The 15326-nt window shown below is 47.7% G+C and overlaps 2 protein-coding genes across 3 annotated transcripts in view; both read right to left on the bottom strand.

Moving 5' to 3' along the window:
- Positions 1–15326, bottom strand: part of LOC307133598 (craniofacial development protein 2-like) — a 1416430-nt gene that overhangs the window by 431363 nt on the left and 969741 nt on the right. The window lies entirely within an intron of this gene.
- Positions 1–15326, bottom strand: part of slc2a3a (solute carrier family 2 member 3a) — a 28175-nt gene that overhangs the window by 2525 nt on the left and 10324 nt on the right. For both annotated transcript variants that reach the window (XM_079829654.1, XM_079829655.1), the window contains 5 exons: positions 14587–14827; positions 14097–14259; positions 1983–2170; positions 204–308; positions 10–108 (listed from right to left, as the gene is read on the bottom strand). In XM_079829654.1, coding sequence (XP_079685780.1) covers positions 10–108; positions 204–308; positions 1983–2170; positions 14097–14259; positions 14587–14827 — 796 coding nt within the window. The remainder of the gene's footprint in view (positions 1–9; positions 109–203; positions 309–1982; positions 2171–14096; positions 14260–14586; positions 14828–15326) is intronic.

Below are 15326 nucleotides of genomic sequence, written 5' to 3'. Positions count from 1 at the left end.
AGGACCCACCAATAAGAGAGCGATGGTCATGGCCAAGGCGCTGAAGGCCATCCCAGCCAAACCAATAAGGTGCAAAGTTCTCCGTCCTGCTCGCTCCACCAAGAAGAGCTTGTAGAGAAGGATAAAATGGAAGTATTATCGCAAACACATCACAATTACAGTGAACATAGATTTCTCCTAAAGTTCACTGATTAAATACTTACAGATACTACAGTAAAGACAGTGTTAACTACTCCGGCTCCGATGGTGGCGTAAATGGGCTGAGTCACTCCGGCTGACTTAAATATACCAGTTGAGTAATAAAATACCTTGGAGAAAAAGGAAGAAAAGGCAAAACGGTTAACTAAAGAATGTAAAGGGACAGTAAAATGAGAACACAATTGCATATTAAACACATTCAAAACCAATTTTAAATCTAATTTACGGCACATGCTCCCAATAACAAATGCAGAAAAGTTAGTTCATGCTCTCAAGGCTAGATTATATTAATGCTCTACTGGGTGGCTGCCCTCCATGCTTAATAAACAAACTCCAGCTGGTCCAAAATGCAGCAGATAAGAGTTCTTTCTAGAACCAGGAAGTATGACCATATTAGCCTGGTTCTGTCAACACTGCATTGGCTCCCTATTAAACATCGCATACATTTTAAAATCTTGCTAAACACTAAAGGGTTTAGCTCCTCAGTACTCCTCAAGTGAGCTCTTAATGCATTATAGTCCTTTATGTCTATTGCAATCTCAAAATTCTAGCCAGTTGATAATACCTAGAATATCAAAATCAACTGTAGGCAGTAGATCATTTTCCTATTTAGCATCCAAACTCTGGAACAGTCTTCCTAGCCTTCTTCGGGAAGCAGACACACTCTGTCAGTTTAAAAACACATCTCTTTAACCTGGCATATATAACACATGATCAATTTCTTTTATTTTAATCAGTTAAATTATTATTAGGCGGCATAAATTAGGTCAACCGGACCCGGGAACACTTTCTATAACACCCGATGTACTGAATGGCATCTACGCTAATATTAGTCTGTCTGTCTCATCCTTATCCCAAGGTTACCGTAGTCAGCCGGATCCGGTCCATATCCAGATCAGATGGTGGACCTGCACCTAGACGCGACCACAACACAGCCCTGAATGTCAGCTGAGACGGTGTCTACTAGACAATCCCCTGTGAAGGCCTTTTTGACATGACAGCCGTGGGCACAGATCCTCAGCAAGACCACAAGAACCAGACAAGTCCTCCGCACAGACCCTATGGCCAGCTTCGCCTCCACACTGGCGTGATGAATCTTATCTTCAAGCAAAAGGAACTGGATGAATAGTTGAATGCTACGGATCCTGATCTGAATTCTGACTTGTGATAAAGCCTAGAATCATAATCACACTGTGTTTGTTCGTTGGCCAGAAGAAAACTGCCCCCCCCCCCCCCCCCCCCCCCCCCCCTTACGGAGCCTGGTTTCTCCAAAGGTTCTTTTTCCATTCTGTCACCCGTTTGAGTTTTGGGTCTTTGCCACTGTCACCTCTGGTGCTGTTGATTGAGAACTGAACTGAGCTGGGCAATGACATACTTTTTTGCAAGACTGATTGATTAACTAATCTGATGATCTTTACAACAGAAGTGAAAATACACTGAACTGACTTCAGCTGAACAACAGCAGAAATGCATAATTGTCCTGTTCACTGTAAATCTGCTTTGAAACCATCTGTATTCTATAAAGCGCTATATAAATAAAGGTGACTTGACATTTGGCAGTCCAATTAAATATCACAGATCACTTGACACACTTGAAATATAATGTCAAATAATTCACATTACATTTTGGGATATTGCAGAGTACTTTTTTTTACAAGTGTAGTAGTAGGACATCCAAATATTTACTCAGTTCACAAAGTATGCATGTTATGAACAATATACACATACTGTACACATTCGAAATAGTAGGTGGTATACAAATGCATATAAGTAATGTCACTCACAGCATTAATGCCAGAGAGCTGCTGGGACAGGTGCAGCATGACAGCAATGAGCAGAGGCTGGCGGTAAGCAGCAATGCGGAAGAGCTCTGGGATGGTCACCTTCTTCTCCATGGCCATCTTCGCACTCTCCTCCTTCATCTCCTGCATGTCCTTCCCAACATCCTCATAACCACGGAGACGCACCAGTGCTGGTGGACAAAATAAGGGAAGTTTGGTGACTTACCATAGAAATACAATTTTTCAATTTAAAATCTTTTAAAATGTAATTTATTCCTGTGATGGCATAGCTGAATTTCCAGCATCATTACTCCAGTCGTCAGTGCCGCATTAAAGGGATAGTTCACCAAAAAAAGAAAATTTGATGTTCCCTTTCAGTCGGTCACTACGACGTACGTCGGTAATAACCGACGAATTGGGATCACTTCAGAGAGCCCCTATCAGCTTCGAGAACTTAAGAACAGGCCAATGAACAATTGGCGTGCGAGATTTGCATCTCGCGCTCCGCCCCGCGCCGCGGGTATAAACAGGAAGCGAGAGCATCGCACTGACGTCATTCACTTCGGAGCCTAACCGCCGTTTGAAGTCTACAGACTGCTTCCTGATTATTCAGCGAAGAACTTCTACAGAGAAGAGGAATCGTGTGTGTTGGTGTGACAGCGCTTTCCAGCGGGACCGCGAACTCAAAGCTGCAAGTGAAACAACTGCTGTTATCTCAGCAAACCTGTTGGTTTCGGTGGGCGTTTCCCAAATTGAGTGCAAACACAGGCTGCACTATTCCCTGTGTGTTGCCGCGGTTTCCCTGGGTGCTTCAGCACTCTCTTAAAAGAGCGTTTCCTCACAAAAAGAGCAACACGGGTGTGACACTGCGTCTTTTTCAAGATGTCATTCCACCCGTGCGTTTCTGGATGCGGTCGTTCCCTCTCGCCCGCTGACGGCCACACTCACTGCATCACGTGCCTGGGCTTACAGCACGCTGAGGCAGCGTTTGTGAATAGCTCGTGTTCTCACTGCGGGAACATGACTATTGCGGTGCTTAGGTCAAGACTCACCTACCTTCGGGAAGGCGGAGTCCCCCTCCCCATACCTCGATCTAGAGCTATCCCTAAACAGGATAGACCTACTTCGACGGATGACCGGGGTGACTTGAGGATTACGTTCAGGACAAACCCGCCTAGTGTTCCTACGCAGGTCCCTGAACCCTCACAAGCACCGCTGCCGGTGGCGCCACCGGAAGAGATCGCTGGTCCCGCCCACGGGCGCCCAGTCATCTCTTTCGGAGCGCCCGCAGACGAGCAGATGTCGATCGCAGCATCGGAGGGGGAGTTCCAGTCCTCGGAGGATGAAGATTCGGCTGTACTGCCTCCCTCTGGGAGAGTGGCAACGGCCGAGTCGGACCCTGAGTTGACGGCTATGCTTTCCCGGGCCGCCGAAAAGGTCGGGCTTGTGTGGAACCCTCCACCACGTCCCGAGCCTTCTAGGTTGGATGATTGGTTTCTGGGGGGGGGTCGCGCTGGTTCTCAGCGTCCCGCCCCAGTGCCATTCTTCCCGGAGGTGCATGAGGAGCTTTCCAGGTCGTGGACGACACCCTTCAGTGCCAGAAACAGACCTGGAGGCTCCTCCCTCCTCACTACCCTTGACGGTGGACAGGCCAAGGGTTACGAGAGGATCCCGCCAGTCGAACGCGCCGTCGCGATGCAGCTGCGTCCGGCGACCGCCTCCGAGTGGCGTGGTGATCCTCGTCTCCCGTCCAAAGCCTGTAGGTTTTCGTCCAGTCTAACTGCGAAGGCCTACAGGTCCTGTGGACAGGCCGCGTCTGCCTTGCATGCCATGGCGTTGCTTCAGGTGCACCAAGCCCAGGCACTCATGGACATGCACGAGGGTAGGTCTGACCCAGAGCTCCTCCGGGAGCTCCGGGCGGCGACGGACCTCGCCCTCCGGGCGACGAAAGTTACCGCCCGTTCCGTGGGTCAGGCGATGTCCACCTTAGTGGTCCAGGAACGGCATCTCTGGCTCAACCTGGCCGACATGAGGGAGACTGACAAGAACCGGTTCCTGGACTCCCCCATATCGTCGGCCGGGTTGTTCGGCGACGCGGTCGAGAATTTCGCCCAGCAATTCTCGGCCGCCCAGAAGCAGACGGAGGCCATCAAACACATCCTGCACCGGCGGCCCGCTGCTGCCTCCACCCAGCCGCCGGCTGCAGCACCTCCGCCTGCCCGTCGCCGAGGACGTCCTCCTGCGGCCGCCCCCGCTCCCGCCCCAGCCCAGCAGCAGCCTTCCACCGGCCGTGGGCGTGGAGCCGGTCGCGGGAAGAACGTCCAGCCCGCTCAGGCCGCTGCCAAGCCAGGTGGCAAGCGCCGTCGGAAGAGACCCTGAGACGGGCCGCCCAGAGATGGAGGAAACTGCTCTTCAGGAGATGGCTGCAGCACCACTCCTTCCCCCGGTGGAGGGCCGGGGGAACCCCATTTTTCTTTCTGTTCCGCCACTGGCCCCAGTGCCAGTGGCACCCAAATTCTCAATAAAAGAGCAGTTTCTAACATCTCTGGGTGGCAAGAGAGCGCGTCTGGCGGTATGCGACGCTACCATGCCTCGTACCCCTCAGACACCTCTCTCCTCGCCAACAGGGGGCGTCGGTTGTGCGGACGCACACAAAGTGCCTCCCCACGCTCGCCCGTCCCCTCAGCGGATGCAGGTCGTGTGTCAGACCCAGACCCCTGCACGGACCACTCCCATGTCGCTGCGCTGCCCCGCTCCGGGTACGTCCGTGGTGCCGATGATCCCGCTTGCTCGGTCTCTGGGGGCCTGGCTAGCGCTTCCCAGCCCGTCTCGCTGGATCATCCGCACCATCAGACTCGGCTATGCGATTCAGTTCGCCCGCCGTCCCCCGAAGTTCAGGGGTGTCCACTTCACTTCTATACCGAAGGAGGGCGCCCCCGTGCTTCAGGCGGAGATCGCTGTCCTATTGGCGAAGGACGCGATAGAGCCGGTCCCTCCAGCCGATATGAAGTCCGGGTTCTACAGCCCGTACTTCATTGTACCCAAGAAAGGTGGCGGGTTACGACCGATCCTGGACCTGCGTTACCTGAACCGCTCCCTCCACAGGATGCCGTTCCGAATGTTAACCCAGAAACGCATCTTCAGATGCATCCGTCCCCAGGATTGGTTTGCAGCGATCGACCTGAAGGACGCGTACATTCATGTCTCGATTCTCCCTCGACACAGACCGTTTCTACGCTTTGCTTTCGACGGACGGGCATACCAGTACAAAGTCCTACCCTTCGGGTTGTCCCTGTCGCCCCGTGTCTTCACGAAAGTCGCGGAGGCAGCCATTGCTCCCATGAGAGAGCGTGGTGTTCGCATCCTCAACTATCTCGACGACTGGCTGATTCTTGCCCAGTCGCGGGAGCAGTTGTGCGAACACAGGGACATGGTGCTCCGGCACCTCAGCCAGTTGGGTCTTCGGGTCAACTGGGAGAAGAGCAAACTCTGTCCCGTACAGAGGATCTCTTTTCTCGGGATGGAGATCGACTCGGTCGCCATGACTGCGCGCCTCACAGAGGAGCGCGTCCAGTCGGTGCTGAGCTGCTTGAGTACGCTCAAACGCAGTACAGCGGTTCCACTGAAACATTTTCAGAGGCTCCTGGGGCATATGGCAGCAGCAGCCGCAGTAACGCCGCTAGGGCTGCTCCATATGAGACCGCTTCAGCACTGGCTACACGACCGAGTCCCGAGATGGGCATGGCACAGCGGGTCCCTCCGTGTCCAAGTGACGCCGAGATGCCGCCAAACCCTCTCCCCGTGGTCGGACCCCTCGTTTCTACGGGCAGGAGTGCCTCTAGAACAAGTGTCCAGGCATCATGTTGTCTCCACGGATGCCTCACCCACGGGTTGGGGTGCCACGTACAACGGGCTTGCAGTATCGGGTCTGTGGACGGGGCCCCAACTGCAATGGCATATCAATTGCCTAGAGTTGCTGGCAGTTCGTCTTGCTCTCAGCCGCCTCAAAGGGTCGCTCAAAGACAAGCACGTTCTGGTCCGGACGGACAGCACGACGGCCGTTGCGTACATCAACAAACAAGGTGGTCTACGCTCCCGCCGTTTGTCCCAACTCGCCCGCCATCTCCTCCTGTGGAGTCAGAAGCATCTGAGGTCCCTTCGTGCTATCCACATTCCGGGCCTGCTCAACCGTGCGGCCGACGAGCTGTCACGGTTGCCAGTGCTTCCCAGAGAGTGGCGACTCCACCCCCAGGTGGTCCAGCTGATCTGGAGTCGCTTTGGGGCCGCACAGATCGATCTGTTTGCCGCCCACGACACGACCCACTGCCAGTTGTTCTATTCCCTGTCCGAGGGGACCCTCGGCACGGATGCACTGGCACACAGCTGGCCCCGGGCTCTGCGCAAATATGCGTTTCCCCCAGTGAGCCTTCTTGCACAGACTCTGTGCAAGGTCAGGGAGGACGAGGAGCAACTCCTCTTGGTAGCTCCGTACTGGCCCAACAGGACGTGGTTCCCGGAACTAGTCTCCTCGCGACAGCACCTCCTTGGCCCATTCCTCTGAGGCAGGACCTTCTGTCTCAGAGACGGGGCACCCTATGGCACCCGCGTCCAGACCTCTGGAAACTCCATGTCTGGTCCCTGGACGGGACGCGGAGGTTCTAGGTGACCTACCGCAAGCGGTAGTCGACACCATCGCTTCCGCCAGAGCCCCCTCTACGAGACGGCTATATGCGTTGAAGTGAAACCTGTTCGTCGACTGGTGCTCTTCTCGCCGAGAAGACCCCCGGAAATGTTCGATCGGATCTGTGCTATCTTTTCTTCAAGACGGGTTGGAGAGAAGGCTGTCTCCCTCCACCCTCAAGGTATATGTTGCCGCCATCGCCGCAAGCCATGACCTCGTTAATGGTGAGTCCTTAGGCAAGCATGATCTGATCGTCAGGTTCCTAAGGGGAGCGAGGAGACTAAATCCTCCTCGCCCTTCTTCTATACCCTCTTGGGACTTGACTCTGGTGCTGACCGCACTTCAGAGGGCGCCCTTCGAGCCTTTACAGTCAGTAGAGCTTAAGATCTTGTCTCTAAAGACAATACTCCTGATTGCATGTGCCTCAGTTAAGAGGGTAGGGGACCTGCAGGCATTTTCGGTCGACGAATCGTGCCTGGAATTCGGGCCGGGTGATTCTCAGGTAACCCTGAGACCCCGGCCTGGATATGTGCCCAAGGTTCCCACTACTCCCTTCCGGGACCAAGTGGTGAGCCTGCAAGCGCTGCCTTCGGAGGAGGCAGACCCAGCCCTAGCTTTGCTCTGTCCCGTCCGTGCTCTCCGGACTTACGTGGACAGAACGCAAAGCTTCAGGACCTCAGAGCAGCTCTTCGTCTGTTACGGAGGACAGCAGAAGGGAAAGGCTGTCTCCAAGCAGAGGATGGCCCACTGGATAGTGGATGCCATCGTCTTGGCGTATGAATCCCAAGACGTGCCCTGCCCGCTCGGGGTTAGAGCTCACTCCACCAGGGGTGTAGCCTCTTCCTGGGCGCTGGCTCGTGGCGCCTCGCTGACAGACATTTGTAGAGCTGCGGGCTGGGCGACACCCAACAGGTTCGCTAGGTTTTATAGCCTGCGTGTAGAGCCGGTGGCTTCTCGTGTGCTCGCTTCCCATAGTCAGCTTCACTGAAGTGCCCGTTCTAGTGTCGGCTTGCTGCGCCATTCCCTTCCCCTGGAACGGATACGTGCGCTTATTTTCTCCAGTCGAGTTCCCCAGGATTGGCGAACCCTGTTGAGTCCTCCGCACCCCTCGGCAGTCGGATGTTGCGGAGCGTCCGACGCCAGGTCTGGCACTCGTATGCATTGGTGGAACTTGTGTCAGGCTGGGTTCCGTATGTCGTGACCCCTACGGCGGTCCCATACGTGTATTTCCACGGTACAGCTCCCTACGGCGAGCTCGTGTCTTTCCCTTGGCAGAGTTCTCTGCCGTCTCAGTACGGTGTCGTCCCCCGCCTGCATTAGGCCGGGGCCTCCCCTGGGACTTCCGTATGTTGTGCTGCCCACGGCCAGCCCATACGTGTTCTCCACATGGTAACTCCCTCCGGGCATGATGTGGCTCCCGCAGCGTCCTTCGGGCACGCTTTCCCAGCGTTATCCAATCAAGTCTGCTGAATGGGTCTTGCGGAACAGCAGTATGACTCTTCTGGCGTGAATCTTCCCGCCCGCTTCAGAACGGGGTCTGAGGGGCTCTCGCTGGGCGCTGGAAGTGGTAGTAACTGTGGCGTTTTCCATAGGGATCCCAATTCGTCGGTTATTACCGACGTACGTCGTAGTGACCGACTGAAAGGGAACGTCTCGGTTACGTATGGTAACCCTCGTTCCCTGAAGGAGGGAACGGAGACGTACGTCCCGTCGCCACAGTTCCTTCCATCACTGCCTGGCCGGTCTCTGGTTAGGCTCCTCAGTGAAAAACGTCAGTGCGATGCTCTCGCTTCCTGTTTATACCCGCGGCGCGGGGCGGAGCGCGAGATGCAAATCTCGCACGCCAATTGTTCATTGGCCTGTTCTTAAGTTCTCGAAGCTGATAGGGGCTCTCTGAAGTGATCCCAATTCGTCGGTTATTACCGACGTACGTCTCCGTTCCCTCCTTCAGGGAACGAGGGTTACCATACGTAACCGAGACGTTTTTCTGCTTACCCCTAAGGCATCCAAGATGTAGGTGTCTTCGTTTCTTCACTAGAACACAAATGAAGACTTTTAACTCCAACCGTTGCTGTGTGTCATTCATATAATGCTTGTCAATGGAGACTAATTCTATTAGAGTAAAAAAAACATGGAGAGACAACTTCAAATTAAACCCAGCAGCTCGTGACGACACATTTATGTCTTAAAGACACGAAACGATCGGTTTCTGAGAGAAACCGAACGGTATTTATGCAATTAATTTCACCTCATATCAGACGAACGCTTTAGCTCTCCAGACTGCCATCACTTCCCGTAGGTGAGGTCAAAATTCCGGCCGGGTCATAGATATGTATACGTAGATTCCTCATTCGAGCGATCCACGCCATGATCCACGCAGGCACTAATGAGGTATCTATGTATCTATGACCCGGCCAGAATTTTGACCTCACCTACGGGAAGTGATGGCAGTCTGGAGAGCTAAAGCGTTCGTCTGATATGAGGTGAAATTAATTGCATAAATACTGTTTGGTTTCTCTCAGAAACCGATCGTTTCGTGTCTTAAGACATCAATGTGTCGTCACGAGCTGCAGGGTTTAATTTGAAGTTGTCTGTCCATGTTTTTTTTACTCTAATAGAATTAGTCTCCATTGACAAGCATATGAGTGACACACCGCAACGGTTGGAGTTAAAAATCTTCATTTGTGTTCTGCTGAAGAAACGAAGACACCTACATCTTGGATGCCTTAGGGGTAAGCAGAAAAACATCACATTTTCGTTTTTGGGTGAACTATCCCTTTAACCTTCAGAGGACATTGCTGATTTGCTGATTTGATGCACACATTTTAAAATAGTTTGTATTAATTGTGCTGCTTAATATTTTTGTGGATATTTTGTCTTAATCCAAACATTATAAATATTTCCTTGCTGAATAAAAGTATTCATTTCTTTAAAAAAAAAAAAAAAAACTCCTACCAACCCAAACATTTTTGAAGGGTAATATATATATGATAAAAAGTATGGTATACAGTAAAACAAATATATTAATCCTAACCTGTTAGTATGGGTATATATTTTATAGGGGAAAAAGCATTACATCAACCATTACATCTTCAATGTCAAAGAAGATGCCAAAACCTGCTGTTGCTCTCTTGTCAAGTTTAGGGACTCTTAAAGGCTCAAGCTTTTGATTAATCTATGAGGAACAGTAAACCACAATAGAACGTAGGGATTGTTTCTCTATTTTATTTTTATACTGTCAGAAAACACCAGGCTAGTTTAGTGAATCCGTTAGAATAAGTGTCATATATTTTCTTCTTAGCAAGCATTAATGATTTTATGATATTATACAGGGCGAAATCCAGCAGCACTTGTGGAACTTTAAATGGTTTCTGAAAAAGCTTGAGAGCCTTCCTCAGGGTATATAACATATACAATACATGAACATTAAAATAAATATCTCCATATTGGGTTACTCAATTAGTGTTAGCAAATAAAGGAAATTAGCAACAGCTGACAAGTTATAATACTCAGAAAGTAATTAGTTAGAAAAGGTTAATTAGCAATATTAAACAATCAACCAATCAGAATACATCCTTGTCAAATTGACATACATTCTCACGTCATAAGGGATTCAATCATAAGGGATTCAATCAGCAAGCATCAAGGCAACAACTTCCATTGAAAAAACATCAGTGAGTGACACAGAATACACAGAATACACTTCAAACATCACAGAAACTCTTTAAGCAAAAACTCCTAATTTTCCTTATAAAATCAATGTTACCTCCTCTTGTGCTCTGATTTATCTTTTCAATACCAAGAAAGAAAGAAAATGGCATTTTATGGTCACAAAAATGTCTCGCAACAGAACTCTATTTATTTATTACACTTCTATGTTCTGTTGTCCTCTCTTTTAATGAACAAGATGTTTAAACAACATACATTTTATTACATGGACATTGGATCATATAAATACATTTTTTTTTGTATTGCATGTTATATTTTGTAAATTGACAATCTGTGATGCTTTTTTTAGATGGAAGTTGTTGCCTTGATGCTTGTAGATTGAATCTCATATGACATGAGAATATGTAATGCCCGGTACACATAGTAAGATTTTGGGCTGTCCCAGATGAAAGATGACCAATCGTGGCGATTTCTGTGGCCGTGGCTTCTATGGTGGTGAGAGGTTCAAAGACGGCCATTGCCACAGTCTTGTGACCAAGATAGCCTGCAGTAATTTTCTGTTTTAGAAATGTAGCATGACCATCTCACAATGTGTTTGCTGCTACGACCTACTGACTAGCCAATAAAAATGCAACACGAAAGGGCGTATTGATATCGATCGATGCAACATGGCACTTAAACTTAAAACAACATACCTCAACCTCCATTTACAAAATTGGCATGCCAAGTTGGCCTCTTTTCCCTAGCCATGACTGCGTCCATATTCTCCTATTTCACTTCCTCCTCTATTTTTTTAGTGCACATAAAAAACACAACTGCCAAAGTGCAATTGATCTTGCTTTATTTGTTTACCACCTGCGCATGCTGATGACATTTTATTCTTCTATACTAGCTTGCATCTATACTAACTTGCATCATACAGTCTACATACATTTTCGTACCTATTTCATCTATGTCGTACAGTGTGATTTGTAATGATCTTATAGGATTGCCAAAATCACAGTGTAGAAGGCATACGATATGTCACTTTGACAAGGATGTATTCTGATTGATTGATTCATCTTGGTAATTAAACCTTTTAACTTATTACTTTCTAAAACGGAGTGTGAAGTTATGAGTAGAACTTGTCAGCTGTAGCTAATTTCCTTTGTTTGCCAACACTGTTTGAGTTGCCCAATATGGAGATGTTTTTTTGTTTTTTTTAAATGTTCATGTATTGTGTTTGTTGTATACCCTGAGGAAGGCTCTCAAGGCACAAACGCGCCCTTTTTCAGAAACCATTAAAAGTTTCCTTCACCACAATTCACAAGTTCACACTTAAATATAGTCAGATAGAGTAAATGGTATGCGTATTTGGCGTGCTCTCCGAGAGGAGGGCTCCGAGCTTGGAATTTGGCCCGAACCAAGAGTACTCCCCCATCCCAGGCTGGGATAGGAATAGTTATGAGTGAGGAGATGGGGTAGTGGAGGGATGCTGGAAAACTGTCATGGGACAGAGGTAGGATTGATTAACTGAACATGCTCCTCCAATCCTGTCCACGTCATACCATTATAGCGTGGACAGGGCTTCACTTTGGAGGCTTCTTAGACATTACGGGTGCCAGAGAAAATCACCAACATCATCAGGAATCCTTACGAGGGACTGACTTGCAGAGTGGTCCACAGCGGAAAAGCAAAACGTTATCCAGTGGCCTCTATGGAACCAACCGGGCGACCTCAACTTTGCGGACGACTTGGCCCTTCTCTCCAACACCCAGTAGCAGATGCAGGAAAAGACCAGCTTCGTGGCAGAAAACTCCACTCACCTTGGCCTCAACATCCACGAAGGAAAGAGCAAGGTCCTGAAGGTCAACACTACCAACACATCATCCATCGTGCTGGAAGGGGAAACGCTGGAGGAGGTGGACATCTTCACATACACTCTTAAAAATAAAGGTGCCAGGAAGAACCAAAATTTTTTTCACAGCGATGCCATAGAACAGGGGTCTCCAAACTCGGTCCTGGAGGGCCACTGTCCTGCAGAGTTTAGTTACAGCTCCAAATAAACACACCTAAACCAGCTAATCAGTGTCTTACTAGGCCCAAGTAAGACACTGATTAGCTGGTTCAGGTGTTTTAATTGGGGTTGGAGCTAAACTCTGCAGGACAGTGGCCCTCCAGGACCGAGTTTGGAGACCCCTGCCATAGAAGAACCATTTTTGGTACCCTGAAGAACAGTTTTGTGAAAGGTTCTTTAAAGAACCATTTTTTCTAACCATTTTATAGTCTAAAGAACCTTTCTACACTATAAAGAACCTTTTGTGCAATGGAAAGGTTCTTTGGATATTATCGGTTCTTCATGGAAGCATACATCCCGCCAAAGAACCTTTATTTTTCCTTGTCAATAAACAGGGTGGAACCGACGCCAGTGTGAAACCGATGATTGGTAAGGCCAGGACAGCTTTTCTCCAACTAAAGAATATCTGGAGCTCAATAGACTTGTCCATCAAAAGAAAGATATGTTTAACACAAACATGAAGTCAGTTCTGCTCTATGGCGCTGAAACATGGACGACAACTGTAACTACCACCAAAAAGATACAGACATTTATCAACACACGTCTGCGGCCCATTCTCCAGATCAGATGGCCCGATACAATCAGCAACCAGGAACTCTGGCAGCGCACAAGCCAAAAACCTGCAGACGAAGAGATCATCCAACGTCGCTGGAGATGGTTAGGACACACTCTTCGTAAACCGGCTTCCAACATCACTAGGCAAGCCTTTACATGGAACCCCCAAGAGAAAAGAAAGACCCCGAAACAGCTGCCGCCGAGACCTGGACGCCGATGTCAACCGCATCGTGCTCCTCCCGAACTTTAATAAAACATCATGTGTTGCTGGATTTTTTTGTTTTTGTTCTTATACTGTTTGTTTCCATGCACCTTGAGAGTGGGTAAAGTGGCGCCACAATTTTTACTAGTATAACACAGGGATGCAGCGAACACGCATTGAATAAGTCACATCTCTCTCTTCTTCCCTTTTTGTTTACTGTGCTCTCACTCTCCCATTAAGCATTATGGAAAATATATTCTTAAAGCGTAACAACATAATAAATGGCAATTTAAACTGGTTCTATTATTATTGAAGACAATTAATTAAACATTCTATTATTACTTCACAATTAATTCACAACAATATGAGGTTAGAACATTAGATTCACAACAAATTATATCAATAACTTTGTACGAGTTTATGAAAAGCAATGCCCGTATCTACTGCCAAAATAAAACAAAGCAAAAGTTATTCTCTATCAGCCTGCATCTTAGATGTTTTTGGTCAACATGTTACTGAATGTCCTAGAAAACGGTTGATGGGATGTGGTTATGTTTATACAATGTTGGGAAAATGATAAATATGTCATAACAATGAAGACTCGCCATTTGCCATTGGTTGCCAAACAGAATTTACTGCAGCTGTGCTACAGTAGCTGGCATCTATTAGTCATTTATGTGCAAAATCATCTTGTGTAAAATGAATCATTTAGTAAATGTGACTATAACTGAGAGGTTTTTTTTCATCCTGCTCCTGGCAATGATGAGCTGTATATGTTATTTAATAAAGAGCTCCTGTTTAAGCAGATGTTTTAGCTCATTTTGTCACCAGCACTCTCAAAGGCATAATAAGCATTAAATGGTAGCATCAGGTTAAATGTATTGGCAGTATTACTGCCAAAGAATGAAATAAATAAAAAAACAGTTTACATCAGTCACTTCCACTCTCTCGTACCTTTGCGGGCCTGTTCTTCCTCATTGAGGTTAATGAGCAGGAAGCGAGGGCTCTCTGGACAGAATGGCAGCAGTATACACTGCAGGATGGCTGGTAGCACGGTTAGAGACAGAAGTACAGGCCAAAGCTTTTGCGAACCCAGCAGACTCTCCAGACCAAAGATCTAGATGAAAAGGACACAACATAAAAAGTTTGAACAATTACAAGCATTAAATTAAATCGGATTAAGTTATGATAGTATAAATTAGCCTAGCAAACTTAAATATGAATTGGCAGATTCATCTAGAAACTTTATATAACGTAAAAGCATTGCTAATTAGACGGGATATTTCCTCAAGTTTTTGTTGTGGCACAAACATATAATGAGGCCACAAAGCTCTTGAAATTATTTACCATCTGGTCAAGACACACAAAATCAAGACTTTTTTTCCAGTCTCTTACTGATATGTAATTTAGCAACAAATTAAATTGCTTACATAGAATGCTTTACCTGTGCAATTAAGATGCCCAACACAACACCAAGCTGGTGCAGGGTCCCAAAGGCCCCTCGGAGGGGAGTGGGCGACACTTCCCCAACATACATTGGAGTGAGACCAGTAAAGAGGCCACAGAACAGCCCAATAACCAGCCGACCGGCAATGACCATCTCATAGGAGTAGCAGAGAGTACACAGTCCCATGAGACTCCCACCAATCAGAGCCAAGATATTCACGAAGAACATCGACTTACGTCTGTAGAAAGAAAAACAGACAGACAGGGAGGGAGTTCAATTGAATTAGAAAAAATTTGAGAAAATGAAAGCAAGAAAGAGAGGAACACAGTATTAAGACTCTTTTTTACCCATAATTTTTGTCTTTGGACGAATATGTCCTTTCAATTTTGTCAATATTCATTGTCTCATATTCATTCATTATATTTAATATTGTTCTGACTAAAAAGTCAATAAAACATGTCAAACTGTAACAGACCAAACTCTAATGAAATATTCAAATATATACACTCACCTAAAGGATTATTAGGAACACCTGTTCAATTTCTCATTAATGCAATTATCTAATCAACCAATCACATGACAGTTGCTTCAATGCATTTAGGGGTGTGGTCCTGGTCAAGACAATCTCCTGAACTCCAAACTGAATATCAGAATGGGAAAGAAAGGTGATTTAAGCAATTTTGAGCATGGCATGGTTGTTGGTGCCAGACAGGCCGGTCTGAGTATTTCATAATCTG

Source organism: Gobio gobio (genome assembly GCF_949357685.1).
Source record: "Gobio gobio genome assembly, chromosome: 11".
NCBI lineage: Eukaryota > Metazoa > Chordata > Actinopteri > Cypriniformes > Gobionidae > Gobio > Gobio gobio.
The sequence above is the reverse complement of the archived record's forward strand: the minus strand, read 5'-3'. Positions and strand labels throughout refer to the sequence as shown.